Raw genomic sequence first — 12,500 nt, forward strand, 5'->3', positions numbered from 1 at the left:
CGGGACGCGCTGTCCAGCGGCGTGTTGACAAACGGGTACGGCCGTCCCTGAGCACGCACGCACACACACACACACACACACACACACACACATTCCTGAGCACACACCTGCACGTTGACGCACATGCACGCCACAGGCCCAGCTGGTGCCACAGAAGCCGGCCGGTACCTCGCTGAAGCGCAGCTCGATGGCCGGGACGCCCGCAAACGCAGTGAAACTGAAGGCGCCGCTGTTCAGGTACAGTGGCTTTATGCTGAGGACACAGCGACGCTTCCTGTTAGCATAGCTTAGCATAGAGGTCGGTTTAGGACGGCGTGATGTCACGGCCTATGTGAAGGGCGGAGTGTGTCTAGGTTGCACGGCTGGCATCGCAGGAAGTAGAATAGAGCTTAGCAGCAGCGTTAGCTTAGCTGGTCTCGGCGCTCACATCCTCCAGCTGCCTCCTTCTTGCTCTGCCTGGTTGAAGACAGTCTGACCTGCATGCTTGGGGTGTTCCACCTTACACACACACACACACACACACACACACACACACACACACACACGCACACATTCCGTCAGATGGCTGCTAGTGGCGGTCCGTTGGCGGCGGCGGCGCCCTCACCTGTCTGATGGCGGCGTCCAGCAGGTCGACCAGCAGCGGGCTGGTGTACGCTGACAGGATGTCGTCACCTGCGAGGAGGGGGCGGAGCATCAGGCGGACGCTCGCCGATTATCAACCGACGGAACAGAACCCGAGATGGTCCGGTACCCATGACGGCCTGGTCCAGGCTGAAGTAGGCCACGGCCTTCAGGTGGAGCATGGACAGGTACCCCTGGTGAGCGGAGGTCAGGTGTTACCATGGCGACCTCCGGTCCAAACGGCCCGGTCGCCCTCCGGGCGGACAAACCTCCAGCCACTCCGTCGCTCCCACGTTCCCGAAGTCCCCGGCGTCCCAACTGACGAAGAGGAGGCTCCGCCGGGGTCGGAAGCCTGCGGGGAGCAGAGGCGGGAAACAGGAAGTGTCGGCGCGGGGAAAACACAACGCCGCCGTCCGCCGCCGCCAATCGGACGAGAGCCTCACCGCTGTCCACCATGGAGGAGAAGGTTCTGGCCAGCTCCAGCAGGATGGCGGTCCCCACCCCGGACGTCACCGCACCCGGACCCAGAGAGTCCCTCTGAGCACCCAGGATGATGTAGTGGTCTGACAGGGGACATGTTGATGGAGGACATGTAGGTGCAGTGATGATGGCGGAGGACATGTTGATAGAGGACATGTGAGTGGAGGACATGTAGGTGGAGGACATGTGGGTGGAGGACATTTTGATGGAGGACATGTGGATGGAGGACATGTTGGTGAAGGACATGTTGGAGGAGGACATGAGGGCGGAGGACATGTTGATGGAGGACATGTTGATGGAGGACATGTTGATAGAGGACATGTGAGTGAAGGACATGTTGATAGAGGACATGTTGATAGAGGACATGTTGGTGAAGGACATGTTGGAGGAGGACATGTTGGAGGAGAACATGTTGATGGAGGACATGTTGGCGGTTTGGCTGTTGGCTGTTATCTGGGCCTGCATGTTAGCAGCAGAAGAGCGGACCTACCCGGCTCCACGTGGCCCTCGAGGGACGAGAAGATGTTGTTGAGCAGGACGGGCGTCATCACGTTGTGGACCGCCATCTTGACTCGGTGTCCGGAGCTGAAGCGCGGCCCCAGCAGGCAGCGCACGTAGGGCAGGCGTCCCCGCCATGACGGGGGGCACGGCGGCCCCGACAGCCGGCTGGGGGCGGAGACGAGGAGGCGCGCTTTTAGCGAGGAGAGGGGCGGGGCTTACGGCACGGGGGTGGGGCTTACAGGAGAGGGGCGGGGTTTAACCAAGCCGGCCAGGGCGGGGGCGGGGCTTACCTGAGCAGCCGGGCGGCGACCGTAGCGCTCACCGGCAAGGCGGGGATGAGCGGCAGGCCGGACGACTGGACGGGCGGGAACTGTGTGTGGTTGAAGGAGGGGAAGCCGGGCGTGAAGGGGTCACCTGAGCCCAGATGCACCTGGGGAGAGCACACACACACACACACACACACACACACACACACACACACACACACACACATATACATATTACACTGCTTTTCTATGGAGATCATAAAGATGATCGGTAGTGTTGGGTCACGAAAGGTCCGGAGGGCGGCGTGTGTGTGTGTGTGTGTGTGTTACATGTTCAGACACAGCGGTGTGTGTGTTCAGGCCGAGGCGTCGGGGGTCCTGGGGCAGGTCGGCGGGGTCGGGGTAGATCAGCGCCCCCCCCGCCCCGCTCCTCTGGGCCGAACGCAGCTTCTCGGCGAAGCTGACCCCCCCCCCCGACCCGCATCACCGCCACGCAGCCGGCCACGGGCACGCCGGCGCTCGCCAGCCAATGGAAGTCCTCCGGCCGGCCGTAATTGGCGTAGACCACGCCCCCCTGCGGCGGCACACAGAGATGGGCGGATGTAGCGGGACGGCGGTCGCCTCGGCAACGAAAGCGTCTGTGCCGCGTCTCACCGTGAAGCTTCCCGACGCGCTGAAAGGACAGAAATCTGACGGGCTGACAGGAAGTTCTTCTGACGGACTTCCTGTTTCATCCAGGAGCCAGAGGGAGCTGCTGAGAGTCCTGCACACACACACACACACACACACAATGATTGGTGGTAACCTACGCTGGTCTGTGATTGGTCACGGCCTGTGCTGGTGTGTGATTGGTGGTGACCTGTTGGGGAACTGCAGCGTGGCGTACAGGGCCTCGCTCCAGGTGTGGTCCATGGGCAGCTGCCTGAAGCGCCGCAAGATGTCGGCGGCGAGGGAGGTTCCCTCCGCCGAGCCGGGGGCGTGAGCGGCCCTGCTGACACGTCTGCACAAACACCGCAGCCAATCAGAAGACTCCCTGCCGCCTCTCGCACCCCATCGGCGCCGGGTCCGAGGTCTCCTACCCGACGGTGTCGTAGATGTCTTCATCCTCCAGCAGCCTCCTCATCATCACCCTCAGGTCCCCCAGGTGAGGCTCCGCCCCCACGTCCGCAGGGGTCTTGGCTCCGCCCCCTTCAGCCCCCTCCTCATCTGGCCCTGCGACCCGCACGCCGCTGCACGGCGAGCTGAAGACGGCGTAGGCCAATAGGAAGCCTAGGACAGAGAGACCACGCCCACAAGGATCACATGACAGTGTGTGTGTGTGTGTGTGTGTGTGTGTGTGTGTGTGTGTGTGTGCCTGTGTGTGTGTGTGAACACACCAGTGACAAAGAAGAAGATGGAAACCAGAGACAGGAACATGCCTCCTGCCCAGTAACCACGGCGATGCCGCAGCAACAAAGCAGTGACGTCGTTGGCGAGGGTGGAGCCCTGGTCCTCCTGCAGGTTCAGGAGGGCCACCTCCTCCCGCCGAGCTCCTCCCACCTCCTCCAAGCCCTCAGAGAACTGCAGAGAGAGGTCACCATGGTCACCATGGTAACCGACACAGGTGAGGCTCCTCCTCCTCCACTTTCTCCTTCTTCTTCTTCTTCTTCTTCTTCTTCTTCTTCTTCTTCTTCTTCTATAGGCTGCTCCCTTCAGGGGCCACAGCCAATCATCTGCCTCCATCTCACACCATCTACCTTCCCGTCCTCCCTCCCTCCATCCATGAACCTCCTCTCTGGTCTTCCTCCAGACCTCCTGCCCGGCAGCTCCAACCTCAGCTCCTTCTACTCAGATCTTCTCCATCCCTCCTCTGTCCCAGTCCAAACCATCTCAGTGTGACTTTATCTCCAGTACATCCACCATGTGAGAACCTCCTCATCTTCATCTCAGCTGTCTTCTCCTCAGCGTCTCCGCAGCAGACACCACGGCTGCTCTTCACCTCCATCTTCTCCACCTTTCCTTTCCTTCAGGCTGATGCTCGTTTCTCCACCTGTTCCAACCTGCTTGGACTCGTTTCTCCACCTCTTCTGGACTGCTGACCCTCTGAACTTAAAGTCCTCCTGCCTTCTGTAGCCTCACCGTTCCTCTTGGCTTCCTCACATCCACACACATTCTGTCCTGCAGCAGCTGACCTTCACTCCTCCAGCGTTCTAGATGTTCCTCCACCTGCCCCCCCCTCTCACTACACATCACAATGTCATCTGCAAACATCATGGTCCATGGAGGTTCATGTCTGTCTGTCCATCACCATAGCAACCAGGATGCTCAGAAGCAGACCCCTGATGTAGATCCTATCCAACCTTGAACTTCTGTGTCACACCTTCAGCACCACTGTCTCCTCCATGTCCTGCAGCGGTCTGACATCCAGACCTCCTCATACAACCAGAGTTCCTCTTGAACCCTGTCCTCTTCTAGATGTACAAAGACACAATGCAGCTCCTCTGACCTTCTCTGACGTTCTGAACTCGTACTCTTTGGTCCAATAGACGGACAATCTAGTTGATTGAAGTCATTGACTGATGTGGTTGATGGCAGGGAAATGTGGTAGTCAAACGTGGAGGTTCTCAGTCATCCAGCTCATGGTGAATTCTTGTCCAAACCTTCTTGTCGTGGCAATTGGACTGGAACGTGTTCCCTTGAAGACATTTCAGCCTTCATCCCGGGGGCTTCTTCATCAACATTTACGGGAAACCAACACACCGACCAGTATCTACTGTTGGACGCTCACCACCCCCTTCGGTACAAGCTGGGGGTGATCAGAGCTCCGTCGGGGCGAGAACATCCCATCAACCGCCAAAGGCACCAACACCAAGGTCCAACATGTGAGGAAAGCCCGTCCATCCCTGGCTACCCTGACTGGGCCTTCACCAAATCAGAAACCACCAGACGCAGGAACGTGGAGCAGGAGGAAGAACAACGACAAACGGAAGACCATCATCACACCACACCTCGCCGGCGTTTCGGAGAAAGTCTGAAGGCTGTTCAACAAACACCAGATAAGGGTACATTTAAACCCCACAAGACCTCGAGACAAAGACCGGCGACCCCGAGGACAAAACACCCAGGACGAAGATGGAGAATGTGGTGTCTGCTGCCGCCTGGCTGAGGACTGCGACGAAGTCTACGTCGGAGAGACAACGGACGCCCTGACGCGGGAGAGCCACCACTTCGGGATAGGACTCCACGGTCCACCTACACCTGAGGAACGAGGGCAACTCCTCGGAAGACAACAGTGTCTGGATTCTGTCCAGAGATGACAGATGGTCAAAGAAGTCGAAGAAGCCATCTTTGTCAAAACAGAAAAAGCATCCGTGAACGGAGGAGGCCTCGGACGCCACCTTTCTCCGACACCGTACTGGATCAACACCGAGACGGACCAGGACCTTCTGCACCCCCCAAACAACCAGGAAAGATCCACTACCAGAATCAGCCCCTGCTAACTTCCACCTGAGCCTCACATTCCAATCCAGATGATCCACAAAAGTTGCTCCTTTGTCCCAACAAACAACAAACCCATTAGCATAACAACCTCCCCTAGCATAACAAATCCATTAGCATAACACCCACATTAGCATAACAGCACCCTTGGCGTAACAACGGTATTAGCATAACAACCGTTAGCATAACAACCCCCTTGGACCTGGTTTCTGCCCATCGGCTCTTGCATCTCCACAAAGTGGACCGGCCAAAACCCTGGCAGGTGTTTTTGGAAACTCCCAACAGGTCTTCAGACCTGAAGAAGCTTCTGGGATGAGGGCTGGAACGTCTGCGAGGGAGGAACTTCAAGCCCAGTTGTCACGACAAGAAGATTTGACAAGAAGTGAGTGTGGTGGTTCCATGTGGTATCTTGAGAACCTGCGCCGGGCGAGTGTTTGCTCCTGGAGGCAGGAAGTGAGCGCCGCACCTTTCACAATAACAGCTCCTCATTGGCGGGCTTCAGAAAGTCACCCCGTCGCCTCACCTGCCCCCCCGGTCCTGTCCGGACGGCTCACCTGCATGCGGACGGTCGCCGCCGCGTCCATGTTGGCGTCCAGGGCTGCTGCCGTCTCTGCCGCCTGATTGGTCCATGCCCCGGGGTCAGAGGTCACCCAGTGTTTGCTCCGGTTACTCCATTAACCCCAAGGTAAACAACAGTGCGTGTGTGTGTGTTTGTGTGTGTGGATGTGTGTCTGTATGTGTGTGTGTGTGTGTGTGTGTGTGTGTGTGTGTTTGAGTCTGTATGTGTGGGTGTGTGTCTGTATGTGTGTGTGTCTGTCTATTTGTGTGTGTGTTTGTGTCTGTATGTGAGAGTGTGTGTCTGTATGTGTGTGTGTGTCTGTGTGTGTGTGTGTGTGTCTGTATGTGTGGGTGTGTGTCTGTATGTGTGTGTGTTTGTGTCTGTATGTGTGGGTGTGTGTCTGTATGTGTGTGTGTGTCTTCGTGTGTGTGTGTTTGTGTCTGTATATGTGGGTGTGTGTCTGTATGTGTGTGTGTCTGTATGTATGTGTGTGTGTCTGTATGTGTGTGTGTTTGTGTCTGTATGTGTGGGTGTGTGTCTTTATGTGTGTGTGTCTTCGTGTGTGTGTGTGTTTGTGTCTATATATGTGGGTGTGTGTCTGTATGTGTGTGTGTGTCTGTGTGTGTGTGTGTTTGAGTCTGTATGTGTGGGTGTGTGTCAGTATGTACGTTTGTCTGTTTGTGTGTGCGTTTGTGTCCGTATGTGTGCATGAGTGCGTGTGTGTATGTCTGTGTGTGTGTGTGTGTGTGTGTGTGTGTGTGTGTGTGTGTGTGTGTGCAGTGGCGCCCCCTGCTGTCCAGGAGTTCCAGTGTGACTTCCTGTTCCATAATAAGAGGCTGAGAAGGTTGTAGATGTTTATTGGAGAAGGTTTGCATTCCAGAAGCAGCAGTGAATCACCGATCACAGCACTATTGATTATTGGCAGCCCAAGCTAGCTATTGATTTCTGAACAGTAAAGCATCATCAGGGTTCCAGAACCAGATCGCGACCCAGACCCCGTCCGGGATCTCGAGCGGCTTCAGACCGGGCCGGGTCTGAGGCCCGGATGGGCCGAACCGCGTCCCGAACCGCGTCCACGGCCCGGAGAATCATCCGTCACGCCAAGCAGGAGCAGCAGCTGCGGAACCCGGACCAGGACCCGAACCTGAAGGAGACCCGGGACCACCGGCCACGCGCACACCGGGACCAGGTCTAGCTCCCGGGAACCAGGGTCCGCCCTGCGTGGAGAAGAGGACACCGTGAAGTGGACCAAAAACCAGATCCAGGTGGTTCTGCTCCGAAACGGAACCGTCTGGAGGACCAACCGAGGAACCTGCTGCCGTTCTTCTTCTTCTTGTAGTAGATGAACCCGGCCAGGAACAGGACCAGACCCAGAACCAGACCTGAGGCGCCGATGGCCAGTTTGCTCCTCTCGGACTCGGGCATGGACGGATCTGAAGACACACACACACACACACACACACACACACACACACAGTCAGACGTGCAGACGTGCAGTTATCAGACGAGCAGACGTGCAGACGTTCAGCAAGCAGACGTGCAGACGTGCAGACGTGCAGACGAGCAGACGTGCAGACGTGCAGTTATCAGACGAGCAGACGTGCAGACGTGCAGACGTTCAGCAAGCAGACGTGCAGACGTTCAGTTATCAGACGTGCAGACGTGCAGACGTGCAGACGTGCAGACGTGCAGACATTCAGACGTGCAGACAGTCAGACAGTCAGACGTGCAGACGTGCAGACGTGCAGACGTGCAGACGTGTAGACGTGAGACGTGCAGACGTGCAGACGTGCAGACGTACCCCAGTCTGTGTGCAGAGGCTGGGTCAGGCTCCCGTGTTCCACCACACATGAGATTTTTTCTCCTGGGCTGAAAGACACAAACATCCGTGGCGGGTCAGGCGGACCAGGACCGGGACCGGGATCAGGACCGGGACCGGGACCGTGCGGCGCCGGGCTCACCTGGGCGTGTAGACCAGGTGGGAGTGGACCTGGTAGTACCAGTCCCCGTTGGCCCACTCCTGGGTGGAGGTGACATCGGTGGTGACCTCCTGGGCGTTCCTCAGCCAGCTGACCCGGATCTGCTTGGGGTAGAAGTTGTAGACCCGACACACCAGCATGGACACGTGTCCACCTGCAGGAGGGTCCTCCATGCTGAGGACCACCTTCGGCTGAACTGCAACACACACACACACACACACACACACACACACACACACAGTGTAGAAGCTGTGAGGGCTGCAGTAGCAGTGTCACAGCAGCAGGTGGAGGCAGAGGGTTGGTGTGTGATTGAGTGTAGGTGTGTGTATGTGTGTGTGTGTGTGTGTGTGTGTGTGTGTGTGTGTGTGTGTGTGTGTGTGTGTGTGTGTGTTGTGCATATGTGTGTGTGTGTGTGTGTGTGTGTGTGTGTGTGTGTGTGTGTGTGTGTGCAGAGAGGGTCCAGACACCCACCAGACTTGAAGAGTGCTGCTCTATATTCGTTGTCTATGTTGTGTTTGCAGTATCGCTCCTTCTCCGCCCTCATGGCGTTCAGGTAGTCTGTGTTGTTGTTCCAGAACTCTGCGTTCCTGACTCCATACTCTGTCAGGCCGATGTACTTTCCCACAGAGCTGGAGAAGCGGTTGAACTCCACCCGCCGGAAGAAGTGGGACCTGGTGTACTCGATGTCCTGAAGGTCCGAGGAGTTGAAATTGCAGTAATCGACGACATAATTCTGGAACCCACCTGGAGGAGAAGACAGGTCACATGACTCACACTCACTCACACACCTCTTCTTCTTCTCCTCCTCCTTCTCCTCCTTCTCCTCCTTCTCCTTCTTCTCCTCCTCCTTCTCCTTCTCCTCCTCACCATCATCATATCTATCTGCATCTTTTACTTTCCGCTCCTCTGTCATCTTCTCTGCTGCGTCTGACAGCTGAGGACCTTCTCACCTGGCAGACGTTTCTGCAGGGACAGAAGCTTCTGCCTCAGGATGAGAACCGTCTCACACGTCAACCCAACGTTTTCCAGGGAGTATTGATCGGTGATCAGAAAATCAACAAGTGATCAGAGTGTTAATGATGATCACAGAATCAAGGAGCAATCAGAGTATTGACAGGTGATTGGACTATAGACAAGTGATCAGCATATAGAGGGGTGATCAGACTATTGATGGGTGATCAGAGTATTGACAGGTGATCAGCATATTGACAGGTGATCAGCGTATAAACAAGTGATTGGCGTATTGACAGGTGATGAGAGTACAGACAGATGATCAGCCTATTGACAGGCAATCAGAGTATTGACAGGTGATTAGCATATTGACAGGTGATCGGTGTATAGAGGGGTGATCATAGTATTGACAGGTGATCGGCGTATTGACAGGTGATCAGAGTATTGACAGGTGATCGGCATATTGACAGGTGATCGGTGTATAGAGGGGTGATCATAGTATTGACAGGTGATCGGCGTATTGACAGGTGATCAGCCTATTGACAGGTGATCAGCATTTAGACAAGCGGTCGGCGTGTAGAGGGGTGGCGGGCGTATTGATCGTACCTGAGGGCAGGACCCCGCCGAGGAGGAGGGCGATGCAGAGCGTGGCTGGAGCGGCAGCAGTCATGTCTCAAAGTGAAAGCAGACGTTCAGGGAAGCTGGAAAAACCCCGCGCGGCGGGTCATGTGACCCGCACGTCATCGGTTGCCGGGCGGACGAGCCTTCTCTCACACTTTGGCTTCTACGACGCTATTGGACCACGGGTTCCAGGGGGCGGGGCTTAGAAACAGACTTTGGAACTTTGGAGATCAAGAAACAGATCAATGTTCTGATCACACTGAGTGTGTGTGTGTGTGTGTGTGTGTGTGTGTGTGTGTGTGTGTGTGTGTGAGTGCGTATGTGTGTGTGTGTGTGTGTGTGTGTTCAAAGGTGTTTCCTGCAGTGTTGTTCTGCCATCCATGGTGACGCAGTAGCAGATGAATGACAAGCAGTGTTTGGAGGCTCCTTGCAGCCAGAAGGTCCCTGGTTGGAGGTCTTCCAGTGTGGAGCCTCCATGTTCTGCACATGTCTGCGTGGGGTTACTGAAGGTTCTCCGGGCTCCTCCAAAGGTGGAGCTGTGGTCCATGTAGAACATCCTGATGGGGACTCTTTTTGTACGTGAGAGAGGGAGCAATGGAGGGTGGCAACGGCGTGTGAGGTGGACCTGCTGGGCTGGGATGCAAATGGCAGGAGGTCCAAGGGGCCTGGAAGGTTCAGGAGGTCTAGGAGATCTTGGACCAGGAGAGGTTGAAGAGCATCTTCAGAACATCTGCGGGCCCTCCTGGGGATGATGCATGGTCCTGCTGCCTGGTGGGGCTGATCATCCTCAGGGCTCATTCATCCACCAACTTCACTGGTGGGTGAATGACCTGCTGGAGGAATCCAGGAGAGCAGGCAACCAGCAGCTGCTGCTCCAGCAGGTGTGTGTGTGTGTGTGTGTGTGTGTGTGTGTGAGATGAGTGACTGGATTAGTGTGTGTGTGTGTGTGTGTGAGAGAGAGAGAGAAAGAGAGCGTATGTGTGTTCGTGTGTGTGTGTGTATCTGTGTGTGTGAGAGTGTGAATTGGTGTTTGTGTGTGTATGTGTGAGTGCTGGTGTGAATATGTTTATATGTGTGTGTGTGTGTGTGCGTGTGTGTGTGTGTGTGTGTGTGTGTGAGATGAGTGACTGGATTAGTGTGTGTGTGTGTGTGTGTGAGAGAGAGAGAGAAAGAGAGCGTATGTGTGTTCGTGTGTGTGTGTGTATCTGTGTGTGTGAGAGTGTGAATTGGTGTTTGTGTGTGTATGTGTGAGTGCTGGTGTGAATATGTTTATATGTGTGTGTGTGTGTGTGCGTGTGTTTGAGAGTGTGTGTGTGTATGTGTGTGTGTGTGTGTATGTGTGTATTAGTGTGTGAGTAACTGAATGTGTGTGTGTGTGTTTGTGTGTGTGTGTGTGTGTGTGTGTGTGTGTGTGTGTGTGTGTGTGTGTGTTGTCCTTCCACAGTGAGTCACAGAGGAACAGAGGAGTCAGACTGGATCACTTTATTGATGAATATTGATTTCAGATTACTGATTGGTTTGTTGATTGCTGGGTCAGATGATGCTGGTGGAGGTGAGATGTTCCTCCAGGAGACAGAAGAGGCACGAGGAGGCGGAGCTTCAGCGGCGGTGGGCGAAAGAAAAGCACACGGAGGCCACGCCGCCGCTCCGAGCCAATCAGCTGCACTCCATCCCTTTGACCAGGAAGTAGGTTCCCGAGGCCACGCCCAGGAGGCCCACCGTCAGGCCCACGCCGCAGAAGACCGAAGGTCCGATGCCCGGACCCTGGACCTGGACCTCTGGAGGACACACACACACATAGCATCTCAGTCAGCTTCTGTTCGCTCCCACAGCGGGCCGGCTGGAGGTGGTCTGCAGGGGTCTGGAGGTGGTCTGAAGTTGGTCTATAGTTGGTCTGGAGGTGGTCTTTAGGTGTTTGGTGGCCTGGAGGTGGTCTGGAGGTCTGAGGTTGGTCTGGAGGTCTGTGGTTGGTCTGGAGGTCTGCAATTGGTCTGGTGGTCTGTGGTTGGTCTGGTGGCCTGGAGGTGGTCTGGAGGTCTGAGGTTGGTCTGGAGGTCTGTGGTTGGTCTGGAAGTCTGAGGTTGGTCTGGAGGTGGTCTGGAGGTGGTCTGGAGGTCTGAGGTTGGTCTGGAGGTCTGTGGTTGGTCTGGAGGTCTGCAATTGGTCTGGAGGTCTGTGGTTGGTCTGGAGGTGGTCTGGAGGTGGTCTGGAGGTGGGCGGGTCATTCACCCCAGAAGTTGCTCAGCGGGGCGTCCAGGGCCGGGTGCTGGACCGAGCAGCCGTAGACGTCTCCCAGCTGGGGGACGAAGTCCATCCTGGCCGTCTGGCTGAAGAAGCCGTCGCTGTCCAGGAAGGGCGTGTTGATGTGGGTCTGCTCGCTCACGTTCTTGGTGTTCCTGGTCCAGCTGACGGTGACGGGGGCCGGGTAGAAGCCCGACACGTGGCACACCAGGGTGTTCTTCTCCCCCACCTTCACCTGCACCTGGGGGTAGATGATGGGGTGGCCTGGACCCTCTGAACACAGCAGAGCTGTTACTGACTGAAACATGGAGGGCACTGTGTGTGTGTGTGTGTGTGTGTGTGTGTGTGTGTGTGTTTGTGTGTGTGTGTGTGTGTGTGTGTGTGTGTGTGTGTGTGTCAGAGGTGTTGCAGTAGATTTGTCCTCACCCAGTTCCAGAGGCAGGTCCTTCATGACTTTCTGATTTATCCCCAGATTTGTTCTGCAGGTATGTTGATTCTGTACAGCTCCTTCATAAGTTCCCTCCTCATAAGTAATATGATCGATGAAGCTGGGCTGAGGTTCCACCCCTCGCTGGTGGCTGAAGTCTGCGTACCACATCTCCTCCCCGTTCAGGGTGTATGCATCTTCTCCATCGGAGTCTGAGCAGCCTAACGTATGAATGTCCTGGTGTTGAACTGCAGAGAAGAAGCAGGACATGTCCGTGTGTCTGTCTGTCCATCTACATGTGTGTCCGTCCGTCCGTCCGTCAGGTTCTTACCTCCAGCAGCGACGCAGCAGAAGAAGAGGAGGCTCCACGGCGCCAT

At 56.0% G+C, this 12,500-nt stretch overlaps 3 protein-coding genes across 3 annotated transcripts in view; all 3 read right to left on the reverse strand.

The window, feature by feature from the left end:
* The window catches only part of tfr2 (transferrin receptor 2), a 6,895-nt gene extending 947 nt beyond the window's left edge, over nucleotides 1-5,948 (reverse strand). Inside the window, 16 exon segments of the mRNA XM_086165494.1 lie at nucleotides 1-47; nucleotides 169-253; nucleotides 428-498; nucleotides 605-672; nucleotides 752-815; nucleotides 891-973; nucleotides 1,065-1,184; nucleotides 1,592-1,767; nucleotides 1,893-2,032; nucleotides 2,199-2,342; nucleotides 2,344-2,442; nucleotides 2,523-2,631; nucleotides 2,728-2,868; nucleotides 2,948-3,137; nucleotides 3,245-3,428; nucleotides 5,900-5,948. The exon segment at nucleotides 1-47 is cut by the window's left edge and continues 178 nt beyond it. Of these exon segments, the coding sequence (XP_086021620.1) occupies nucleotides 1-47; nucleotides 169-253; nucleotides 428-498; nucleotides 605-672; nucleotides 752-815; nucleotides 891-973; nucleotides 1,065-1,184; nucleotides 1,592-1,767; nucleotides 1,893-2,032; nucleotides 2,199-2,342; nucleotides 2,344-2,442; nucleotides 2,523-2,631; nucleotides 2,728-2,868; nucleotides 2,948-3,137; nucleotides 3,245-3,428; nucleotides 5,900-5,929 (1,751 nt within the window). The 5' untranslated portion in view covers nucleotides 5,930-5,948.
* A 797-nt stretch (nucleotides 5,949-6,745) lies between these two features.
* LOC147223146 (rano class II histocompatibility antigen, A beta chain-like) lies at nucleotides 6,746-9,523 on the reverse strand. Its single transcript, XM_086165349.1, has 6 exons — nucleotides 9,441-9,523; nucleotides 8,355-8,627; nucleotides 7,866-8,079; nucleotides 7,706-7,773; nucleotides 7,209-7,337; nucleotides 6,746-7,121 (listed from the first exon to the last, which is right to left on the reverse strand). Exons 1-6 carry the CDS (start codon nucleotides 9,502-9,504, stop codon nucleotides 7,096-7,098), a joined length of 774 nt encoding a protein of 257 aa, XP_086021475.1. The 5' UTR covers nucleotides 9,505-9,523; the 3' UTR covers nucleotides 6,746-7,095.
* Nucleotides 9,524-10,922: 1,399 nt separating this feature from the next.
* Nucleotides 10,923-12,500, reverse strand: part of LOC147223147 (H-2 class II histocompatibility antigen, A-U alpha chain-like) — a 1,688-nt gene continuing 110 nt past the window's right edge. The window contains exons 1-4 of the mRNA XM_086165495.1: nucleotides 12,455-12,500; nucleotides 12,123-12,371; nucleotides 11,685-11,969; nucleotides 10,923-11,233 (exon numbers count right to left, since the gene is read on the reverse strand). The exon at nucleotides 12,455-12,500 is cut by the window's right edge and continues 110 nt beyond it. Of these exons, the coding sequence (XP_086021621.1) occupies nucleotides 11,112-11,233; nucleotides 11,685-11,969; nucleotides 12,123-12,371; nucleotides 12,455-12,500 (702 nt within the window). The 3' untranslated portion in view covers nucleotides 10,923-11,111. The remainder of the gene's footprint in view (nucleotides 11,234-11,684; nucleotides 11,970-12,122; nucleotides 12,372-12,454) is intronic.

Source organism: Fistularia commersonii, chromosome 19, assembly GCF_037954325.1.
Source record: "Fistularia commersonii isolate RoL2024-O1a breed Wild chromosome 19, RoL_Fcom_v1.0, whole genome shotgun sequence".
NCBI lineage: Eukaryota > Metazoa > Chordata > Actinopteri > Syngnathiformes > Fistulariidae > Fistularia > Fistularia commersonii.

Coding starts and splice junctions, on each gene's coding strand:
- LOC147223146 (XM_086165349.1), bottom strand. CDS start 9,504: ATGACTGCTGCCGCTCCAGCCACGCTCTGCATCGCCCTCCTCCTCGGC. Junction 8,628..9,440: donor CGGCGGGGTCCTGCCCTCAG/GTACGATCAATA, acceptor CTTCTCCTCCAG/GTGGGTTCCAGAATTATGTC. Junction 8,080..8,354: donor AGCAGCACTCTTCAAGTCTG/GTGGGTGTCTGG, acceptor TGTGTGTTGCAG/TTCAGCCGAAGGTGGTCCTC.